Here is a 23,016-nt window from a genome sequence, read left to right on the forward strand (position 1 = left end):
TTCCAGCACTATTAATAGTAAGGAGGACGCGCTGCGGATCCAGAAAGGATTAGCATCTGTGTTTGATGTGGTTCCACTCGTTTGCGCCCGAATGCGATTGCTCCTCTTGTTTGTTTGCAGCGCAGGAGGAGGAGGAGGAGGAGGTGGGAGCGAAGATGGGGGGAGGTCTGCTGATATGTGTGTGTGTGTGTGTGTGTGTGTGTGTATGTGTGTGTTTGTGTGTTTTTAGGTTCTTTTCTCGCATTTTTTTCATCTTGTTGCCTCAGAGGGAGACAATGCCAAATTAAAACCGCAGAGACGCTGCTGGTTTTCACCGCTGCTCTCTCTGTTTATTTCTTTCTTTGTGTGTGTGTTTATTTATTTCTTTATTTATTTTGTCGAAAGGCCCGGCCGGCCCCGAGGCTGCAGACTGGAGAGAGACGGAGCTGCTGAGGATTTAACAGAAACAGAAAAGGCATGATGGGAGAGGGTGAGGGTGGTGGTGGAGGAGGAAGTGTCAGGGAGGACAGATTTGTCTTAATTGGAGGTTGTTTTTTTTCATGGTGAGAGAGAGAGAGAGAGAGAGAGAGAGAAACTCTAGTTAGGTATCAAAGGGCATTTACTGCTCGCTTCCTGTTTCCAGAGGAAAGAATAAAAAGCAGGAAATGTGTTCGTCAACGATCGGCCTGACCCCCCCGTCTGCTGTTGCAGCGAAGCATTCTGGGAGTTCTGATGCGGAGGTTTAAAGCAAATTTGCCGGCGGATTCTGTAAAAAGGCCAGAAGTCCATCAAAATCTTGTGTGTTTTATTTGCTCTAACGAAACGTTTGTTTATTCCAAGTTATGTTAGTTATTTTTATCTTTCATATGATAAAAGTCTGTCTGCCCATATCTGTGGCTCTCCAGCTCCAATAGCTTCCTACTGAAGATGTCAAATCTATAAAAACCCAAATATACAGTTTCATTTTTTTTTTAAAAAGCTCAGTAATTTCCCAAAAGTGCATTCGTTGATGTGGATTAATCCACATTTGGTGCTCTAGTGAGTACATGTGGCAGCAGGATGGTGTGTGTGTGTGTGTGTGTGTGTGTGTGTGTGTGTGTGTGTGTGTGTGTGTGTGTGTGTGTGTGTGTGTGTGTGTGTGTGTGTAATATAAAAGTCAAAATTAGTTTTAACTGGTAAAACAAAACCTTTATGAATCCCCACAAACCACAATATGTTTCCTCTTCTCCTTTTTCATCCTCTTCATTCACCCTTCATCCCCTCCTCTTCTTCTCTTCCTCGTTCTGCTTCGTCTTTCTTGCTCACTCCTCCTCCTAGTCCTCTTCGTCTTACCCCTTCCACTCTTCTTCTTCCCTGTTTGTTCTCGCGCAAGTTTTCCTTCTCTAATCTCCTACATCTCCCAACCACCTCCTACTTCCTTCTCCTCTTTTCCCTCCCCTGCTGACACACGTCTTCCTCCTTTTGCGCTTCGTCTTCCTTTTCTCCTCTTTTCCTTTTCGTCTTTAAACCCACCCAGGGTTCTCCCCTCTACTCTCTTAATCTTCTTCTCTTCTGTTTCCTGTTTATAATCCTTTTTTTGACTCCTCTAACCTGTTCTTTCCACTTTTCCTTTTTTTCACATCACCCCCTCCTCCTCCTCTTTCACCCTCCCTCCTCCCTTTTCTCCTCTGCCCTTACTCGCTCTCTCGCTTTACCTCTTCCTCCCCTGATCCTGCCATACCTCTCCTTCCTCCTCTTCAAATCCATGTCCTCCTCCTCCTTCTCCTCCTCCTCCTCCTGCTGCTGTCCGGAGGAGAAGTGTGGAGCAGATTACGTCCATAGAAGCAGAAAAGAGGAACAAGTATTTTGGACAAAAGCGAACGTCCAAACACTGAGAGCCCCGCGGGAGCTTCTATTCAGGCTGTGAAGAGCCCCGGGTCACCTCCTCCTCCTCCTCCTCCCTCCTCCCCCTCTCCCACCTCCTCACAGACAGCTTGACCTCTGCCTCTCTCTGTCTGGACCCCCCTACTCCCCTCTGTCTCTCTCTCCCCCAGCAGTGCTGTTGTTTCTGCGGTGCGTAGTGATGCATTGTGGGCCGGCGAAGGGCTTCTCTGGGTTTTGTAACAGGAGGAAATGTTTTTCAGGGATTTCCTCCCCCCCGACACACACACTCACCTCCAGACACTTTAAATCTCCATAAGAAAGCGTCTTTCTCCACAACATGTCAGAGCTAAAAGATGATCATAATTATGTAATAAAGGAACATTGTCACAAAATGTAGGGTTTGTTGGGAGGAGGGGGGAGGTGGGGGCAATGTGCCGAAAACTTACAACCACAAGGATTCAGCAGAGAGAAAACAATGACTTCAAGTTTGAAATAACTTGTATAGAACTTACCCGGGGGAGGAAGAAGTACTGTGATCCTTTCCTTAAGTAAAAGTAGAAATACCACAGTCTAAAGATACTTCATTACAAGTTGAATTTAAAATTTTACTTAAAGCTACAAAGAACTTTCATTTTGTGGTGATTCTGGCGGTCCCTGTGGACAAAAGTGGTAGTGTTTCCGAGCACCAGATTCCCTTTATAAAACCTCTCATTTTACTGCAGCAGGGGTCTGACGGTCTGCCCGCTCAGTCCTGGTCTCGTTTACTTATGTAGGTCAGATAGAGGCATCAGTATTCAAGGTGCAATATATACGAGATTGGCGGCTGAGCCGGTGGCTTGCGGCTAACAGTGCTACGTAAACAAAGCACAGAGAGGCTAAGATTACAACACACACACAGAGCGAGATTGACTTCATTATCTGCTCAGGCAGTACTCCACTATATCTTTACATAGATAGTAGTTGTTTGCTGCTATATTAATGCTCTGAATATCGTATTTAGCGCCTTTAATATGACTGGTTTCATAACCAGTTAAAAGTTCCTCACAGTAACTTAAATTCAAAGTATCTTCAACAAAAAACTTAAATGATCAAAACCATCAAAAACATGTTCCTCACACTCGAAACAAACCAAACCCGTGGTTCAGTTCTGATCCGGACAGAGACCACCTCTTTTGATAGGACCAGGGTTCGGCTGTTTGGTACTGGGTGAGCTTTCACTCCTGTAATGTTGGTTTGGGTCAAACATGATGGGTGTTAAAGGGCCCTTAAACTAGTTGGTTCAGTTTGGGGATAGTTGGTTAGAAGACATCCGACATTGATTTTAAGGCTCCACCTCTGATGTTCTGTAGAAGCCGTCCTGCAGAATCACCTGATTCTTGATTAATTTTCACTGTTTGAAACTATCATATGACACTGCGGAGCATAGTATGTGTGTGTGTGTATATGTATATGTGTGTGTGTGTGTGTGTGTGTGTGTGTGTGTGTGTGTGTGTGTGTGTGTGTGTTTCATGTTCTTTGGTTTATTGTCATGTAGCAGCTACGTTTAATACCCACTAGCTCATACATTTGTGTGTGTGTGTGTGTGTGTGTGTGTGTGTGTGTGTGTGTGTGTGTGTGTGTGTGTGTGTGTGTGAGTGTGTAGGGGGTTAGACAGCTGTGTAGTGAGGCCTCGATCCTCCTCCATATTTTCAGACACACACACACACACACACACGCAGTGACGGGGGAATGCACAGTAGTTTCCTGTGTGTTGAAACGTTCTACTGACACAGGAACAGTGGCGTGGTTTCTCCCTTTTATGATTGTTGTTGTTATTGATTAATCTGTAGATTTTCATCTTGAGTTATCAGCGAATCATAAAGTGTTTAAAAGTGTTTTTTTTAAATTACAAAAATCAATGTGAGCTGACCATTGTATGTATTTTATATTCATTACGTCAATTAAAAACAGACACCTTGTGGGACATTTTATACTGTTTCCATTATGTCATAAAAAAACAGTAAAACATTTATTTATAACACTTATTACATAGTGTCTGGTAAAAATGGTACTGGTGGTGTAGTTCTGTCGTTTTCCTGCTCAAACAAGTCATGACAATGTTCAGAAAATGAAGTTCAGCTGCTCCTCTGCGCTGAAATAATGACTTGATTAATTGATCGGTTCTCTCTCTCTCTCCAGCTTCTCTTCTGCTTTTTTTGCATTTTCTGTAATCATATATTGAATATCTTTTCTTTCTTTTTTTAACGTTGCTCGGACAAAACAGGACATTTGAAGACGTCGCCTTTGAGTTCGGTCAATTCAAACTTATTTTTTTTTTCATTTCAGAGACAAAACAATGAAGCAATTATTAAAGAAAATTATCCGCAGATTATTGGATCCATATTACGAGGTCTCCTTCTAGATTTCTATCTTTTACTTTAGATGTTTAAAGTGATTCTTCAAACTGCTCCTCCAGTCGGACCGACATCCAAAAGATCATCAAGGGTTCAATTAATGATTCGTAACAGATCAGCTGATCATCAAATCATAGATTAAAATATCTCAATGCAATAACAACTCCTAACAAACATGGCGGATTTCATGACTTAAATGATTGATTGGTCTTTGATTAATATTCATATTACCGCTCAATTAATCAACGAGTCATTTCACACCCAGACGCAAGCATAAACAAAAACACCGGCCACACTGTGTGTGTGTGTGTGTGTGTGTGTGTGTGTGTGTGTGTGTGTGTGTGTGTGTGTGTGTGTGTGTGCCCAGTGACCCATTCGGCAGGGCATATGCTGTTTGGCAGCGTGCACGTGGACTCGTGCACGAGCATATTGTAGCGAGAGGGGGGGGGGGGTAGACGGCAGTGAGGGTTGGTAACCATCTGTGTGTGTGTGGCGATGTGCCAGAGCCTTTACCCACAAGCCACCTGGTCACACCGCCTGGATCAGAGTGTGTGTGTGTGTGTCTGCTTGCCAATATCTTTGTTTGATGTGTGTGTGTGTGTGTGTGTGTGTGTGTGTGTGCGTGCGTTGACAGGCCCTGCACACTGTAAAAAGTCATAATTTAGTGAAATCGGTTGTTTATTGAACTATCAGAATGTTAGAGCTCTTCGGTAGGAAAAGGTTTAAGCTCAGATTTATTTTACTTGGATCCCAAATGTGTTGTTGTCTTGGCAACATCTACTCCTCCAGTAACATCACATTAAAACAATACACAGTATGTGGCTTGCAGAGCGTTAAAGAGAACATCTGACCAGAAACTCACACACAAACAAATATCTCATTTATTTGAGATTCCGTCCAGGAAACTTTTGTTTTTGCTTATAAACCTCTTTAGTTGCTCTTAAAAAAAAAAAGATTCTGGAGATGAGGTTCTGTTGATCATCCAGAGGAACGTCAGTGGCACAGTGTGTCTGCAAATACTGTTTTGAGCAGCACGGACTAAAGGGGACGAGACCAACCAAAACCACCCAACTGCACCGTTTCCACCTGAGGGAAGAAAAACCATACGAGTGAGATTTGAGCGGATCAACCCTTTAGTGATGTTGATTGAATAAGATACTCAGGTGACATTTGTAATCCCTCCCTATTTCCCTATTGACACTGAAATGATCTCATCTGTAAAACGCAATGTTTTTTTATCAGTTTCTATGGCGATAGTGCACCGTATCCTCACACAACGGTGAGTAGGATATCTTATGAAAACTCTTCCTAACAACAAAGTCCAGCAACACATTTCAATTTCCACATACAGTCTTTTCACAATAAACTTCCGCCTTCACAGGAAACTGCTCACTTAGCTTTAGGAAAACATTGTGTAACTAGGGATGTGGCTTTACCTACGGATGTCACGTGGCAAATAAATCACCGTTGACGTCTCGTTTCACGCGCGACACGAACCACGGCCTCCTGGGTGAAAGAACGTTTCTTGTTCGACCCATGCCCCTCCCCTTTGTTCGGCCTGTTGGGGTTTTTCCTGTCTTTATACTGATTCATGATTGTGGGTACAAATCGATTATGTGGGATATCTACCTATTACAGCTCATTCATTTTCATAAGTACAGCTTCGAAAGCTGCAGGGAAGCAGGCACCTCCACTGTCTGAATGTTTGAAGCACATACTATGTGTCAAAGTGGATTAGAAAACTATTTTATCTCAGCTTCGCTATTTTCAATGAAAGCGTATTTAATTACTTAATTTAATTATTTAGCTTTTCTTTCCACAAATAAAACGGTGAATGGAAACACACAATCCATTGGCTTTTCAGAGTTCAACACATGAGAGGAGTCACAAAACGTCCTGCAGAATAGTCGTTTATGGTAGATTATGGCTTATTTTATAGAAAATTCCTTTAAGAGTTAGCTCAGTGTTTATAATAATGAATAATGAACGAGTGAATTCAGTCACAGATTCAGTTCTTGTTCTGAGATTTTTTTGGGGTGCTGTGACCTCCCCCACCCCATCCACCAGGGCCCCTACCGTCACCATGGCAACCCTGAGCCTGGCATCGAGGCTGGCACAACGCCCCTCCTGCCCTGTGTGTGTGTGTGTGTGTGTGTGTGTGTGTGTGTGTGTGTGTGTGTGTGTGTGTGTGTGTGTGTGTGTGTGTGTGTGTGTGTGTGTGTGTGAAAGAAATACTGGTCTTCTTCCTCTGTACTTTCTGCTCTCTGTCTTTTTGCTGCACTCTGGGTAATCCATACAGTTGAAGGATGGACAAACTGTACACACACACACACACACACACACACACACACACACACAAACACACACAATGTGATTAATAGCAGTAGAGTCTATAGCAGATTATAGTGAAATCACTACAGATAAAGCACTGCAGTGTGTGTGTGTGTGTGTGTGTGTGTGTGTGTGTGTGTGTGTGTGTGTGTGTGTGTGTGTGTGTGTGTGTGTGTTATCTTAGCCAGACATCCGTTCCTGAGAGAGAAAAAGGGGGAGAGGGAAGAAAAAAGGGGAGGAAAACATGGGAGAGAGAGTGAGAGAAAATGATGATAAAGTTTCTAAAAACATTAAAACCAGCCAGTCAGAGAGAGAGTGACTCCTTCGTTCATCCCTCCATCCTCCTCATCTTCTCCTCTCCTCATCCTCCGTCCCTCCTCACATCCTCCTCCAATCTCCTCTTTCTCTCCTCCCTCTCTCGTCCCTCCATACAGATAAAAAGTAATGAAATGTGTGGTTTGTTAGGACTGAAATCTGATTGGACGTTGGTCGGGCAGGACTGGACTCTGATTGGATGGTAGTCGGTTGAGAGTGGGTTTTGATTGGATGTGGGGGGTTTTTTGGAACATGAGATTGGAAAGCCATCGGTCTCAGCAGCTTCTGAATAATCAATAATTTATCAGTATTGATCAACCTGCAGATGAGGAAGGAAGAGAAGAGGGAGGGAGGATGTAATAGAGGAAGGAAGGAGGAGACGGAGGAGCGAAGGAAGGCAAGAAAAAAGGGGAAGAGACAGAGGACGGGTGGGGTAATGGAGGGACAAAATGGGGGGGGGGAGGAAGTGACAAAGGGAGGAAAGAAAGAACAGAGGAAGAGAGGATGGACAAATAAAAGGAAGGAAGAGATGGGGAAGAGATGATGTAAGGGACGAAGGAAGAAAAGGGTGAGAGGGAGAGAGAAAGAATGGAAGAAGAAACAAAGGAAGGGAGATGGACGGAGGAAATATAGGAGGGGGATTTAAGAAAGATAGAGAGAGAAAAAAAAGGGTTCGAGAGAGGAAAGACGAAAGTTAAACACAAAGGAAGAAAGGGGAGAAGAGATGACAGAAGAAAGAGTGGAAGAGGGAGGATGTAGTGTAGAGAGGCAGTAAGGAACAAAGAAAGGGAATGAGGGAGAGAGGAAGGGAGGACAGAAAGTGAAGAAGAGGGTAAGGAAGGAAGAGATGGAGGAGGGAGGCTGTGAGGGAGGAAGTATGGGAGGGAGGGATGGAAAGGAAGTAGGAAAGGAGGAAGGATCAAATTAGGGAGAAATGGACTAAAGGATGAAAGAAGGAAGACAGAAAGTGATGAGAGGATGTAAGGGAGGAGGGAAGAGAAGGGATGGAGGACGGAAGAAACAAAGAAAGGGAACAAGAGAAGAAGGTGCAGAGGAAGTGAGGAAGAAAAAGGAGCAACAGGACCCAGAAATAAGAATTATGATAACAAGGAAACTTATCTTCTTCAGTGTTTGATATACACTGTGTGTGTGTGTGTGTGTGTGTGTGTGTGTGTGTGTGTGTGTGTGTGTGTGTGTGTGTGTACCATCATCCATTAGAGAGCTATAATTATGGTAAGTGAGGCAGCGCTCCGATCAATACAGCAATTCATCAATCCGACCCCGCCCACCAAAAAGGCACACACTATTTCAATTTGCCCAAAGTCCAGATGTAACCACAGACCAGACACACACACACACACACACACACACACACACAAATGTCTGCAAAAATATAAAAATGTAAATATTTTATTATAAGTTAATTTTTTCATCTGCAGATCAATAAACCCCCGCATACACAGATTTCAGTGCAGTATTAAAGCAGTAATATCTGAACAGGTGTAACCTCAGCAGCTGCCAAAACTCCGATGTAGCTCTAAGGCATTGTGGGAGTCTGAGTCTATTAATACAAAGCATTTCCCCCTGGTCCAGCGGGGGTCTTTAAAATACCACTTGTATGTGAATTTTATTTGGGGCATTTAACGTTTCAGTACCAAAAAAAATCTATTTATTAATTTTACATAACAAGATTGTTATCAAAAAACTATAAAAATAAAAAATATGAAAAAATATATTTGTTTTTAGAATGATAATCCAATCATTTCTTTTCATTAGGAAATAAATAAGCAGCAGGACTTGAGTTTGAACACTACGGTCCGGTGTTTCAGTCGTGTTGTAGTTTATTTTAATGTTCTCTGTGATATTCAACTTGGTTTTTGCCACATTGGAAAGGCTGTATTTTATATGTGTTGCCTGTTTTATTGGTCTTTTTCTTAGGTGTATCACTCGCGTTCAGCCGCGTCACACTGACGTCTTTGTGTGTTTGTTTGGGCTCAGCACTTTTCTTTAAAACAACATTTTTACTTATTTTCCTATTTATGATTTTAGTTTTGGGATTCATTAATTATTCCTATATCAATAAATCATTTTATTTCCTTTCCTTCTTTCTTTTTAGTGAGTTAGTTAGTTTCCAATCCGGGGACATTTTCTCCTTCTTCTTTTGTCTTTTGTCTTTTGTCCAAAAACAAAAAAACAAGAGTCCTGTAGAGTGACGGTGAAAGTGAGAGGAATCCCACTTTACATCAACACTGTTGGTATGACGGTGGCCCGAGAGACTCAGTTCGGAGCCTTTTAAATTATCTATATTTTTATAAATATTATGATGACAGAAATATCATCCGGCTCTTCCTCCAGAATTATCTTATCTCAGTTTTTTGGGTTTTTTTACCAGCAGGAACAGAGTGAAGCACAACATTTGGGCTCTTTGAGGAGAGAAGTAAAAAGACAAATCAATGCCTCCTTTGAAAGTGTGCGCTTCCGTTTCATCCCGTTTAGATGATAATCAGCAACCAGAGGTCAGAGGTCAAAACACATTTATATTTTTATACCAGTTGACTGGCTGCTTTCCAGTTGGAATCGCTGGAGAACCCTGCAGAGTTCGCAGACCCCGACTGATTAGCTGAGGATTCGAAACCGGTTTTGGAAGGTTCCTGGAAGGTTTTTGGAGGGGTTTTGGAGAGCTTGTTGTGTCTCTCTGTGTGTTTCAGTGTGTGTGTTTGTGTGTGTGTGTGTGTGTGTGTGTGTGTGTGTGTGTGTGTGGCGGATGGCTGGTAATGGCAGCGGCCCTCTTTTGTTCTGGCAGAAGGTGGCGAATGGCAGCCGCTCAAAGAAAATAGACAGAAGCTGCAAAATGGTTGCCAACGCTTTAAGATGGCTGCCAGGCTGGAAAGAGAGAGAGACGGCTACCACACACACACACACACACACACACACACACAAGCCGGGGGCATGGGGCGAGTGTCACCGTGTGACTGAAAAGTGTGTGTTTGTGATCGAAATTGTGAAGAAATCAGTGTGTTTGTGTGTGTGTGTGTGTGTGTGTGTGTGTGTGTGTGTGTGTGTGTGTGTTTGTGTGTGTGTGTGTGTGTATACGTGCCCGTGTGTGTTCTTGTGTGAGTGTATGTTGCAGTTGGCAGCGTCTCCTTGGCAGCGGCGGCTGGTTGGGCGTCCAACAATGGAGACGGCTAACGGGATTCTCTCTCTCTCTTTCTTTCTCTCTTTTTTTAAACACCGTCGGAGGGGAGAGAGACATAAACTACAAATAGAGAAGAAGAGAGGGAGAGAGAGAGAGAGATTGGCCGTCTTCTTGAAATGGCACGTCTTATTGGCAGCGGCGTCTTGGCCGCGGCGTCTGGCCGACACAAAGCCTCGTCTGCCACGTCTGTTTGTGCACTTTTATTATATAATTAACGCGACACAAATAAAACAATGAAACACACAAATGCATATCGAGTGTTTTGAGGCGGCTGGTGGCGGCGTTCGATGCGTCCTGGACGCCGTATGTGTGTGTGTGTGGATTTTAGTTTTTTTTTCCCCGAGTGTGTTGGTAAGGTCACGTGGCGAATATTAAGGGTCTTCTACAAAATGGCGGCTGGTGGGCGGCGTCAAAATGGAGGCCAGGGGTGTCCAGTCACTCAGAAAAAAAATAGAAAAAGAAAAACTTTTCAACATGAAGAAAAAGATTTTGTGTGCGTCTGTTGTAATTCGGCAGTTAGGGAAACTTGGCTTTTATTTTGGCGAGGCGCATCATGGGTGAAAAAAAAGTGTGTGTGTGTGTGTGTGTGTGTGTGTGTGTGTGTGTGTGTGTGTGTGTGTGTGTGTTTGGCTCTGGACCCGGCCATGCAGTCGTGCCAGAGTTCGTGATTCCAAGCCGGGGTCTCGATCCCCCGGCGCTGCCTGGAAACACAAAACAAACGCACCCCCTTCTGCTGCTGCCTCTGTCTGAGAGAAACATCATCCGCTTTATTCTTCATATTTCATATTTTATTTTATTTTCTGCTATTCAAATGTTTTGCATGCATGTGTGTGTGTGTGTGTGTGCTTATGCGTGTTTGTGTGTGTGTGTGTGTGTAAAATAAAGGGGCTCCTACCGACCCAGCAAATCCATTCTTAGGACCAAGAGCGAAATTATTAATAATATAATCTTTGAAATGCTGTTTAATTTATCATGGTTTTAATTTAAAACAGCATATTTAATCAACAAATCTGTGCTCGTTAGATGAAATGCACGGGTGTATGACTTTTTAATTTCATACCATGCTGTGAGATTTTAGCGACACAGCAGAAAAAAGAAAAGTTATATACAATATTACATAATGTAAAGCATGAAAAACACAAGTGTGAAATGTGTCGAGACACAAATAAGAACAAAAGTGAGCGGATCATTGAGGCTGTAATAAATAATTCAACTTGAAGGGATGAGATTCATGTCCTGTGGGTTTTATTTCATCATTTCCCACAATGACTTCACACACAGACTGTGTCTCAAATAAATGAAAATAATTAGCGTTATTCAGATGAATGAAAGACATCATATCTCAACAATGAGGTCGGCTTTTGAAGCTTTTGGGTTTTGTAACAGGAGTTGATCCCTCAGTGCTGCAGGTGCTTCAACCAAGCGCGCATGCTAAAAAACGGATTTTTCAAATTTTATTTACAATATTATTTTAATATATTTACTTGCTCAGGTACCCTTAAGGTGTAATTTGTCAGCGCCTCGTCATAATAACGGTATTTAAAGGGCCATTCAGTAATGAAGTCATTGACAACATAAAGGTCTGTCTCTTCCTGTCGACATATCTTAAACAGCATCATGAAATACTGTTTTAAAGACCTGTCAATCAAACACATCATCCTACAGTCCTGCGGATGCTTTCTGTGGTGGGCGGGGCTTCATTCTGCATTCATTTATTCTGTGTGTGAGACTAAAGAGCCTTTATAAAAAAAAATGAATTCATACATCTCCTCATTTCATTAAAAGCTAAATCAGGGCTCGGATCGATACGGAGGACCAGGGGGGTTTTGGGGGGTTTTCACCCAGGCGGGCGGGAAACTCTCTCGCCCATGTTGTCACTTCTGATCGAACGGCTCCTGCGAAAGCCTTCCAGTAAAAAAAAAACAAAAACAAACATCTCATGTCCTTACAGGAAGTTTGATATGTGCTTGTAGCAGCTCTCTCGCTCTCTCTCTCTGTGTATCTTTGGCAATGTCTCTCGCCCGAGTCAACAGTCAGCCTCTCTCTCAGCTAAACACACACTCAGAGAAAAAAAAAAAGAGAAAAGGAAAACCATCTTGGCCGCCAAAAACAGATCACTGTTTCTTTTTTTTTGTTGTCTTGTTTTTTTTTCTCTCTCTTCTCTGTCTTTGCGGCACGTCGCTCTGCCAAGAGACGACAACGCAACCGCCGTCTGACTCGCCCCAAAAAAAGAGAGAGAGGTTTTAAAATGAATGCTTGAGATTTAATAGAAGACGAAGAAGAAATAATCAAGCATCCGTGAGGTTTTCTGGCTCATTCTGGCGGCCATGTTGGGACGGAGGTCTCTCCAAAAGCGGCTCCAAACTTTTTAAAACTCATTTTGCAGTTTTGATGTACTTGTACATTCCTCGAGTACTTCCATTTCCAGGCAAATATCTTACTTTTTACTCAATGTTTTACTTTAAAAGGAACCAAAAAAATATATAGTTTATAGTTTGCAATTTCTGTAATTCAGCTTCAAACAGCCTTAACTCTCTCTCTTTTCTGCCTTTCTGGGAATACCCCCCCCCCCCCCCCCCCCGTCTTTGGAAAGAAGCAGTTCATTTCAGAGAGAGAGAGAGAGAGCAGGGCCGGGCGAGCGACCTCCAGGGCCACAGAGTTTGACTTTCCCACAGAGAGAGAGAGAGAGAGAGAAAGACCCCTGCCCTCTCTCTCTCTCTCTTTTCTTGGTTCATTGTTTTCTTCTACGTGCTCTATAATGTGTGTGTGTGTGTGTGTGTGTGTGTGTGTGTGTGTGTGTGCGCAGTGCGTGTGTGTCTGTGTGTGGGGGTGTGTGTGTGTGTGTGCTGTACAGATCACATGGGAGATGACAGCAGAAGGTGGAACGAGGGCCGAACAAATGCAGGGACAAAAGTGTTTAGTTCCGATTTTAGAGAAAGTGTGTGTGTGTGTGTGTGTGTGGGTGTGTGGGTGTGTGTGTGTGTGTGTATTGTGTTGTGTTGTGTTGTTTATTTCCACGGTCCACTACACTCAGTCTATAGCTGAAGCCCTGGAGAGGAAGAGGAGAAAAGAGGAGAAGAGAGAAAAGAAAAGAGAGTCGGAGGGGAACAACTCAGTCAACACCACTTGTTGAAAATAAAAGCGTGCATGGCAGCGGCTTTTGTTCCTAAATGGAGGCTTTTACTTTGGAGCCTGGTAAAAAAAAGTAAAAGCATGGTCATGTTTGTATGGCGAGAAAGAGAGAGGCTGGAATAGCATGGTTGACTAAGATATAAGCTTTTATTTTGAAGCTGTGAGAAATAGTTAGAAAGGGAAACAATCAAATAAAAGAGAGAAAATATGAAAGGAACCAAATGCGCAAAAATACTTATTTTTCAAAATAATAGCATGGATATCAACAACTTTTGTCTTTCTAAACTGAGACTTTTATCTTTAAGTGTGTGATGGGGATAAAGAGACAGGGAGAACAGACTGAGGATAACAGGAAAGAGAGAGAGAGAGGAGTAAATAGAGAAGAGGAGACGGAGGGAAAAGGTGCCCAGCCAGTGAAACCTTTTTAAAACACAAGCATTGATGACAACAGCTTCTTCAAGGAGTAGACAACCTTTTAAAATGAAAGCAGAAGACCACAGCAACTTTTTAAACTTTTAATTTGGAGCCTCTGACCAAGACAGAGAGAGACCGAGTCTGTTCCCAGTCTGTGAGCACTGATCTCCCTGGTCTCACTGGCCTCCCTGATCTCACTGGTCTCCCTGGTCTCCCTGGTCTCACTGGTCTCCCTGGTCTCCCTGGTCTCCCTGGTCTCACTGGTCTCCCTGGTCTCACTGGTCTCCCTGGTCTCACTGGTCTCACTGGTCTCCCTGGTCTCCCTGGTCTCACTGGTCTCCCTGGTCTCCCTGGTCTCACTGGTCTCCCTGGTCTCACTGGTCTCACTGGTCTCCCTGGTCTCACTGGTCTCCCTGGTCTCCCTGGTCTCCCTGGTCTCACTGGTCTCCCTGGTCTCCCTGGTCTCCCTGGTCTCCCTGGTCTCACTGGTCTCCCTGGTCTCACTGGTCTCACTGGTCTCACTGGTCTCACTGGTCTCCCTGGTCTCACTGGGTTGCTTCGCCATCATCTCAGTCTCTCCGTGTGTACAGAGGGCTTTTATTTTGCTGTCTGTTTTTGGACCCCCTCCCCTCAGTGTGTGTGTGTGTGTGTGTGTGTGTGTGTGTGGGGGGGGGGGGGGGGGGGGGGGGGATGCAGACGGTCCGGTCTGCTCCCACGCCTCATTAGCATATTTAATTAACCTGGATGGGGGGGCGGCTGAATGAGGGGGGACGGGGGTTGACGGGCTAGGGGAGCAGTGTGTGAAAGTGCCCTCCAACACACACCCATCGGCAGCACCCCTCGGCCCCCCTCCTCCCCCTTGGTTGCCGTGGTTTCAGCCCTGATGCTCTTTGTTTTAGGCTGCTGAAGCAAACAGACACAGTGAACAGCATGCAAAACAAGGCTGATAAATGCTGCACTTTGTCTCAGTGTGTGTGTCTGTGTATGTGTGTGTGTGTCTGTGTATGTGTGTGTGTCTGTGTGTGTGTGTGTGTGTCTGTGTATGTGTGTGTGTCTGTGTCTGTGTATGTGTGTCTGTGTGTGTGTGTGTGTGTCTGTGTATGTGTGTGTGTCTGTGTGTGTCTGTGTGTCTGTGTGTCTGTGTGTGTGTAGAGGAGGGCTGCCTCACTGCAAAAAGTTTAAGAATTTAGAAATTGAATTGAGCAATGTGACGTTTTAGTGAAAGTAGAATTTAGGGACCTAGCGTGATCAAAGTCTTACATATGAATTATCTTCATACGGATATTTTATATGGCTGCCACCGTCAATAACTAATGAGCTGGCAGTCCAACCAAGCATAACATCCAGGAAGACCACATCTTTTTTTTCAGCGTTGAGGCCTTTTCTGCTTTTTGCCGCCTTTTTTCACAAAGATGCACTAACACCGATTAACCTAGTTCAATATGTTATTGTATGGTAAACATAATATATTAATATGTATGGTTTGTGGTGATGTTTCAGCTCTGTGTGGAACTTATATCAAGTTTACCGTGAAATACAATTTTTTTGGGGACAGATTGTTCCCAAAATTCTGACCGTTTGTGTTGATGTGAGATCAAGTTCTTGGAGTTGAATCACATTTGCTGTTCGGTGATTCCACTCCATCATAATTAAAAAGTTTCACCGTACTGGGCGTTGTAATAAAACTGAACCTGACTCGACTCCATCCGTCTCAGTCCAGTCCTGAGTCATAGCCCCTGCGGCGGGCGGCTCCGGGAGGCGGCGGGCGGTGATGGGTGATATTTCTCCCCCCCCCAACTATTTTATCTGCAGCGCGGCCGATCGATGCTCCTGAAGTCGCTAAATCATTTGCAGGAGCGGAGCTGCATCGGAGCAGAGAGCATGCTGGGAAAAAATAAATAAAAACAGAGGCAGATACAGAGAAGAGGAGAGAGACGGGCTGCGTCCAGAAAGCAGCAAACAGTTTCTCTGTTGGAGGATGTTGAACACGTCCCATAATCCTCTGCACAGTGACGGCTTCGGTTCTGTCTTTCTGTCCCTCAGTTTGTCTCGTTGTCCTCCACTGAATGCATTTACTCAAGCATCGTCTATGGCACTTAACCTCAGTCTTTTCTTACCATGTCACTTCCTGCTTCTACTCCACTCCATGTATCTGATGGCTTAAGTTTCATACAAATTAAAATTCTTGCACACAAAACATACAAAGCGCTTATAAAATATGTTTTGTTGTAAACTGAACTACCCAAAACTTTATGCAAGTACAGGTGAACTGATTAGCCAATTCATCAATTAGTCGATTGACAGAAAATTTGTTGTGAGGATTTGGTGCCTAACTATTTAATTATATAAATATTGAATGTATATATATTTTATATATATATTCAAATGTAGAGATATTTATACTATAATCAATTAATAAAAGATATATTTGTATTAATAATAATTGACCTCAAGATTTGTAATAATTTTACAATGGAATTTATAATTAATATTCATATATTTAAAAATTACATAATTATATACATATATACAAGCAACATTTTTTTCTGCATGTTTTTTCTATTTTTTTCAAGTACATTTTCCTGATTATACTTAAATATGTTTTACTTGAATAAAAGGTAATATAAGGAGTACTTTTACTTCTGCTACTTATTTACAGTACTTATTTCACTGCTTTATACTTTCACTGAAGTTCGTTTTGAATTCAGGGCTCTTTCTGACTCTGTGGTGCTGATATTGTACTTCAGTAAATAATGTGAATGAAGAGTCACCTGTCTGCTGCAGCAGGTAGAGTCTGCAAGTCACTCTGGTGTGTGTGTGTGTGTGTGTGTGTGTGTGTGTGTGTGTGTGTGTATTCATGTGAGCTGCTCTGGGTTTCACTGGGAATGTAAGGATGAATTTTCGGTTGTTTTATATGTTTGAAACTCTTTACAGCAAAAGGTGTTTTGTTTAAGTACAACCTCTATTCAATGAAGTAATCTCACGATCAAGGAGAGATGAGACACACAGCAGAAACAATCACAGACATCTCTAAAACGTTTAAGATTCATCCAACGGAACGTGAGATGTTCAGGTCACCATAGGAAAACATTGGATGGTTCAGTGACCATCCAATGTTTTTCAGGAGACAGCACCGTTGTGAGCGTGTGTGTGTGTGTGTGTGTGTGTGTGTGTGTGTTTCTGTTTCTGTGTGTACTTAACATTTTGTAGTTGGACTCGTCCTCATCAGTCCTCTTCTGTTTTTTCCCTCCAGAAACCGGCCAATCAGAAAGCCCCAACCAGGCCGGTGATTCAGATATCAAGGAGCAGCCAGAGAACGGTGAGATCTCGTTCACACACACACACACACACACACACACACACACACAGACACCTAAGCTATTATACATGTTGTACTGTATATACTCTCTCACATACACACACACAGTCAGGGTGACCCGGGTTTGACCCTTGTGGTCAGACAAAGTGAGGCTGTGGTTTTATCTGTCTTTCACACACACACACACACACACACACACACACACACACACACACACACACACTGAATCAAGGAAGTGTGTGTCACAGATTGTTTTTGTGTGCGTGTGGTGATGGATGTATGTGTGTGTGTGTGTGTGTGTGTGTGTGTGTGTGTGTGTGTGTGTGTGTGTGTGTGTGTAGAGGATATCCTCTCTGGTTTGTGTGTGTGTGTGTGTGTGTGTGTGTGTGTGTGTGTGTGTGTGTGTGTGTGTGTGTGTGTGTGTGTGTGTGAGTGTGAGACCTTGACCCAGAGGTTCAGCTACTTGCCGGTACACACACACACACACACACACTCACACACACACACACACATAGAATACTTCCAGCTGGTAGTGATTATCCTTGTTGGAAAACAGAACACTACTACTGTTACTACTGACAGTACTTCCACCCGTGTTACGCCTGTTCTTACTGCTACTCTTACTGCTGATAATGATGCTACTCTTACTACTGCAGCTATTGCTACTGCTACTACCACTGTTAATGCTACTCACAGGCTGCTACTACTACTGATACTACTGCTATAACAACTGTTATTATTACTACTCATTCTAGTGATAGGATCGTACCACTGTTACCACTGATTCTACAACTATTACTTCTACTGCTACTACTAGGACTATTACTAATGCTACTACTACCGTTAATGCTACTCATAGGCTACTACTACTAATACTACTGCTGTAACTGCATTTATTATTACTACTAATTTTAATGATAGGATACTACTATTATAACTGCTACTACAACTATTAATGCTACTGCTACTGTTAATACTACAACCGTTATTGCAGTAGTACTACTATTAATGCTACTGCTATTGTTGATACTTCAAGTATTATTACTGCTACTACAACTGTTCATGCTGCTGCTACTGTTAGCACTACAACTACTATTACTGTACTATTAATGCTATTGCTGCTGTTACTTCTACAACTTGTATTACTGCACTACTACTATTAATGCTCCTCATAGGCTACTAGTGCTACTGGTGCTATTGATTCTACGACAATTACTGGTACTACTGCTGCTGCCACAACCTCAACTTACTAATGGTACTACCTCTGCTACCATTACTACTACTACTCCTGCTACTGTACTGAGCACTGTATGAGTACTAGCAATATGACGTCCACAGTTTCTCCTTCTACTACTTCTACTCATTTAAAAATGAACCGTAGTCAGTTTTACAGCCAATAGTCTGATGATGTAATCAATATAATAACTGAATATGTAATATTGAACACTCTCTCTCTCTCTTCTCTTTCTCTCTCAGGGCATCTGGGTTTTCAGGACAGCTTCGTGACGCCCGGCGTCTTCACTGTGGCCGAACTTGTACGAGTCTCTCAGAGTAAGTTCCTCTCTCTCTCTCTCTCTCTCTCTCTCTCTCTCTCTCTCTCTCTCTCTCTCTCTGATGGAGCGAGGCAGAGCAGTGATTGGATTGCAGATTTGTCATCGATAGTGGATCTAATGTAATTCCTCCAGACTGAACCAGACGCTGCTCAGCTAAATGAACACACACAAAAAAAAAAACACACACACACACACACACACACACACACACACACACAGCCGTGAAGAATACTCTGGAAAAGAGTGCAGCACAGAAATGTCAGATTTTTCCGCTGTAAAGGGAACACATCACTGAAGAAGTAGGAATGCAAAAACAATAAAATGTTTATCAGTCGTGCGGGAACGCTGTAAAATGATCTGCTCTCAAACTCCACTTGTAGTTAAGTGTATTTATTGGCCACGCATGAGCCTGGGTTCGGATTGGCTGGCTGGTGTTCTGTTAACAGGTCAACAGTTTAAACGTGTTTATAAATTAGCGATCAAGTTATATTAACCGTTACCCAGAACAGAAACACTCCCAGCCGTGGATTTAAAATTACTACAAATTTAAAAGGGACCATGTTTTTTAATGAAATTATATAAAATAAATGAAACAAAATAAAGTAGTTTATATATAATAATATGCTCCTGCTGTATTAGTTGCACACTATCCTGATTTTCTGCCAGGTTTTGTGGCCAAAGTTGAATTAAATTGAACGTCCAAAAACCTACATCCCATGGGAATCTGATACAGGCAGGAGATGGCAGTTGTGACGAAAAAATATTTGTACTTTTTCAGAAAAGTTCATTTTGTGAATGAGTCATGAATTCCCAGCGTTATGTAACTCTACTCTCCAATCCTACCTGGACTCTGGTAACTAATGCCAAGCATGGTTCACCTTCTGATGGAGACCATAGTCAGCTGTTTGGTGGGTTTGTGTTCATTCTGCTCACTGAACATCGTAGAAACGATTTGCTTTTGTGCATTTGGTTTGGTTTGTCAAATCCAGTCCACGGAAGGAAAAAAGCCACACAAAAAAGTTGATCAAAAAAAGGGTAGTCAAGTTTATTTTATTGTTTTTTAGCTTTTCAGCTCGACATTTATCATCCGACTGATGAAATAACTGTAGGAAGTGAAGTACGGTTACAGTAGCCTACATTACATTGATTTCTGCACTCAAACCGCGTTGGAGCGAGAGCTCGATATCATCCACAACTGGGAGAAAATCCCTTTTAAAACAAAAGAACTGAGAGGATGTTCTGTGCTACGGTGCAGGTGCTTCGAGAGGTCTTTCTTCTTTTAGATGATGATGCTTGTAAAGCTTGTTCAGGTGCAGTCAGCCTGCCGGTGACTCTGCTGTCCTAACCACAGGCTCCTATGACGATTACACAGCTAAACGTCTCGAGTAGAAGTTGATGGACATTTTTCTGTAAAGCAGGTGCGTGTCACCGTTTGCAGGAACAGTGTGTAGTCTGTCTTTTGGCAGGTATGGAATACAATATTAATAAGTATGTTTCCTTTATCACCTGATTCCAAACTTTCCGATCCCAAACTTTTCGCCGGTAGGGATAATATTCAACACATTCTGATTGTTTGTGTCATCACTCAGCTGTGATCTCTCTCTCTCTCTCTCTCTCTCTCTCTCTCTCTCTCGCTCTCTCTCTCTGAACTCATTTAATGAAGAGGAAATATGGGAGGAGCAATCAAGAGACTGCAGAGTGAAGGAGACAGAGACAGGGGGGTGAGATGGACGTGCAACAGAAGAGAGAGAGAGAGAATAAGGGAGAGAGAGAATGAGGGAGAGCGAGAGAATGAGGGACGAACGTGACCTTTAAAAGTGCCGACATGCAGGAGAGAGAGAGAGAGAGAGTGACAGAGAGCGCAGTGGGATCTATATGAGACTGTCGATCGCCCACCGCTAACAATAGGCCGATGTAAAGTGCCTGTCAGCACACACAGAGACCCCTGATCAAAGAGCCATCGATCACACACACACACACACACACACACACACACACACACTGATCCCAGCCTGATCAGATGCACGCCACTGCGCATGCAAAATCTCACATAGTCACTTAATCACACACACACACATCCTGCCATAGGTGTGTGTGTGTGTCTGTGTGTGTGTGTGTGTGTGTGTGTGTGTGTGTGTGTGTGTGTGTGTGTGTGCATTCCTGGTGCCCTGACTAGGTCTGCAGTGGCGTCCAAACTTAAGGTACCGGAGAACATTTATTGATGCACTTGTACTTTACTCGTGTATTTTCTTTTTTTCTTTTTCAGGCCACTTTCCACTTAAAATCCTGCTGTTACATTACAGTTACATGTTATTCTCAGATAGATCAGCTCCACTACAGCACTGGATTTATCAATTTGAACCTTTGTGTTTTTAATCAAGTTAAACAACGATTCGTTTGTGAGCACAGAAAAAAACTACAACTCCCATGAAAAGTTACCAGCGGTTTCTTAGGCCATCTTAACTTGGTTTCATATTTTCTTTTTTAGTTGTAATCTCTGCTGTCTAAAAAAAGGAACGGCATTTAGTCCTCTCTCTCCTGCCATTATCACAGACTGTGGACTGGTCCAGGGACTTATGGGAAATGGCGTTTGTTAAAGGCTAAAAACAGAAATATTAAATGAACAGAGATAGTAGATCTTAGATCTCCTCATCTCAACATATTAAGTGAGCCACACAACAAACTGTTGAGTTCCAAGGCTGCATGTTTAGTTGTTAAAGTTGGTGCAAATGTCAGTGAATGACAGAATAATTAATAATATAATAACTAATAATAACAATAATAATAACAGAAGAAAATACGATTTTTTAAAATGTTATTGAATAGCTGTTTTTAGGTTTATTTATACTTGTATAGTTCATGTAGAGTAAGCATATCATTTAGTTTTTGTAGCTAAATATTTACCACAAAGATAAAGATAAAAAACTAAAAACATGAGATAAGGTTGCCTTTTCGGGGAACTTTTCATAATATATATACTATATATATATATATATATATATATATATATATATATACTATATATATATATATATATATATATATATACCACAGGCATGTTTCTGAGGTGGTAATCTAAATCACTAGCCAGAGGCCATTCTCTGTCCATCACGTTGTTGGAGTCCCCCCCCCCCCCCCACCCCACCCCACGGGCCCCAATGCAATACACTGTCTATATTTACGCCCCTGCTATCATATTTAAAAAAATAGTTGTGGAGTAAATGTTGTCTCTTCACAGCCAGTGTGAACAGAGGGAATGCTAACAGCGACCAAAAACTCTGTCATTGTACTTTAAATGCAAAATGAGTTTCCTATTCAATATAATGCAAGCAAAAGAAAAAGTAGGAAATCTCTCTGTGGCTGCAGAGCTGAGCTGGTTTCATGTTGGTGCAACACGCACACACACACTTTATGGTTATATTCGTATACTCACACACACACACACACACACACACACACACACACACACACACACACATACAGTAGACGCATTCAGGCGGACACAAATGTATTCACAGATGCACACACCCTTTCTCTAGTGTGTGTGTGTGTGTGTCTGTGTGTGTGTGTGTGTGTGTGTGTGTGTGTGTGTGTGTGTGTGTGTATTGTGTTGGTCAGCAGATTTGCAGCGATGCGGCTCTAGAAGAATCACTTATAGATTAGAGTGCAGGAGAGTCCAGTGTGTGTGTGTGTGGGTGTGTCTGTGTGTGTGTGTGTGTGTGTGTGTGTGTGTGTGTGTGTGTGTGTGTGTGTGTGTGTGTGTGTGTGTGTGTGTGTGTGTATGTGTGTGTGTGTGTGTGTGAGAGAGACCAGCTAATGTACCTGCATAGTGTGTGTGTGTGTGTGTGTGTGTGTGTGTGTGTGTGTGTGTTCATGTATGTGAGTCAACAACATTAACTCTTCACTATTCATTTATAACAATTAATGATAAATATAGACGATGTAAAATGTGTCTGGAAACACACTCAGACGCTCACACAGCCAACAGAAAGACCTGATCATTTATTCAGCAACGCTTCAACTGTAAACCTGTTTAAATCCCATGACACATGAGCTTCAGCATAAAGCTAAAGAAAAACACAAACAAGCTTAAGTTGAATTAAATAGGTTTTATAGCAGATTGTAGATCAGCTCGGGAGCATGAACGTCTGACTCACACTTCATCACAATCCATCCCACAGTTGTTGAGATATTTCAGTCTGGAACAAAGAGGCGGACAGACAGACCAAAAACCTGATAACAGAGTTAAAATAATCCAAACCGATGGCCATAAAGTAAACATATGGGAATTTACAGTGGCGCAAAATACTTCAGAAACCAGCAAGCCATCATACTTTAATACTGTAAATTTCATAACCTGACCAGCCAGATGGTTCGTGGCATCTACGCTAACCTCCGTCGTTGTCTTGAACGAATAGTCGCCTCTCTGTGATGCGTCAAACACACCTAAGCCCCGCCCACAGCTGCGTGATCTCGTGACAACCTAAGAATCCAGCTGCCGTGCGAGTTAACATAGTACTC

The 23,016-nt window shown here is 42.7% G+C and overlaps 1 protein-coding gene across 4 annotated transcripts in view; it reads left to right on the top strand.

Annotated features, from left to right (window-relative positions):
• Positions 1 to 23,016, top strand: part of nfia (nuclear factor I/A) — a 161,478-nt gene that overhangs the window by 110,743 nt on the left and 27,719 nt on the right. For all 4 annotated transcript variants that reach the window (XM_068707826.1, XM_068707827.1, XM_068707828.1 and 1 more), the window contains exons 3-4: positions 16,877 to 16,942; positions 18,419 to 18,493. In XM_068707826.1, coding sequence (XP_068563927.1) covers positions 16,877 to 16,942; positions 18,419 to 18,493 — 141 coding nt within the window. The remainder of the gene's footprint in view (positions 1 to 16,876; positions 16,943 to 18,418; positions 18,494 to 23,016) is intronic.

This window comes from Cebidichthys violaceus, unplaced genomic scaffold, assembly GCF_023349555.1.
Source record: "Cebidichthys violaceus isolate CVI_PGR_0920_01 unplaced genomic scaffold, fCebVio1.0.p SCAF_13, whole genome shotgun sequence".
In the NCBI taxonomy this organism is placed as follows: Eukaryota; Metazoa; Chordata; class Actinopteri; order Perciformes; family Stichaeidae; genus Cebidichthys; species Cebidichthys violaceus.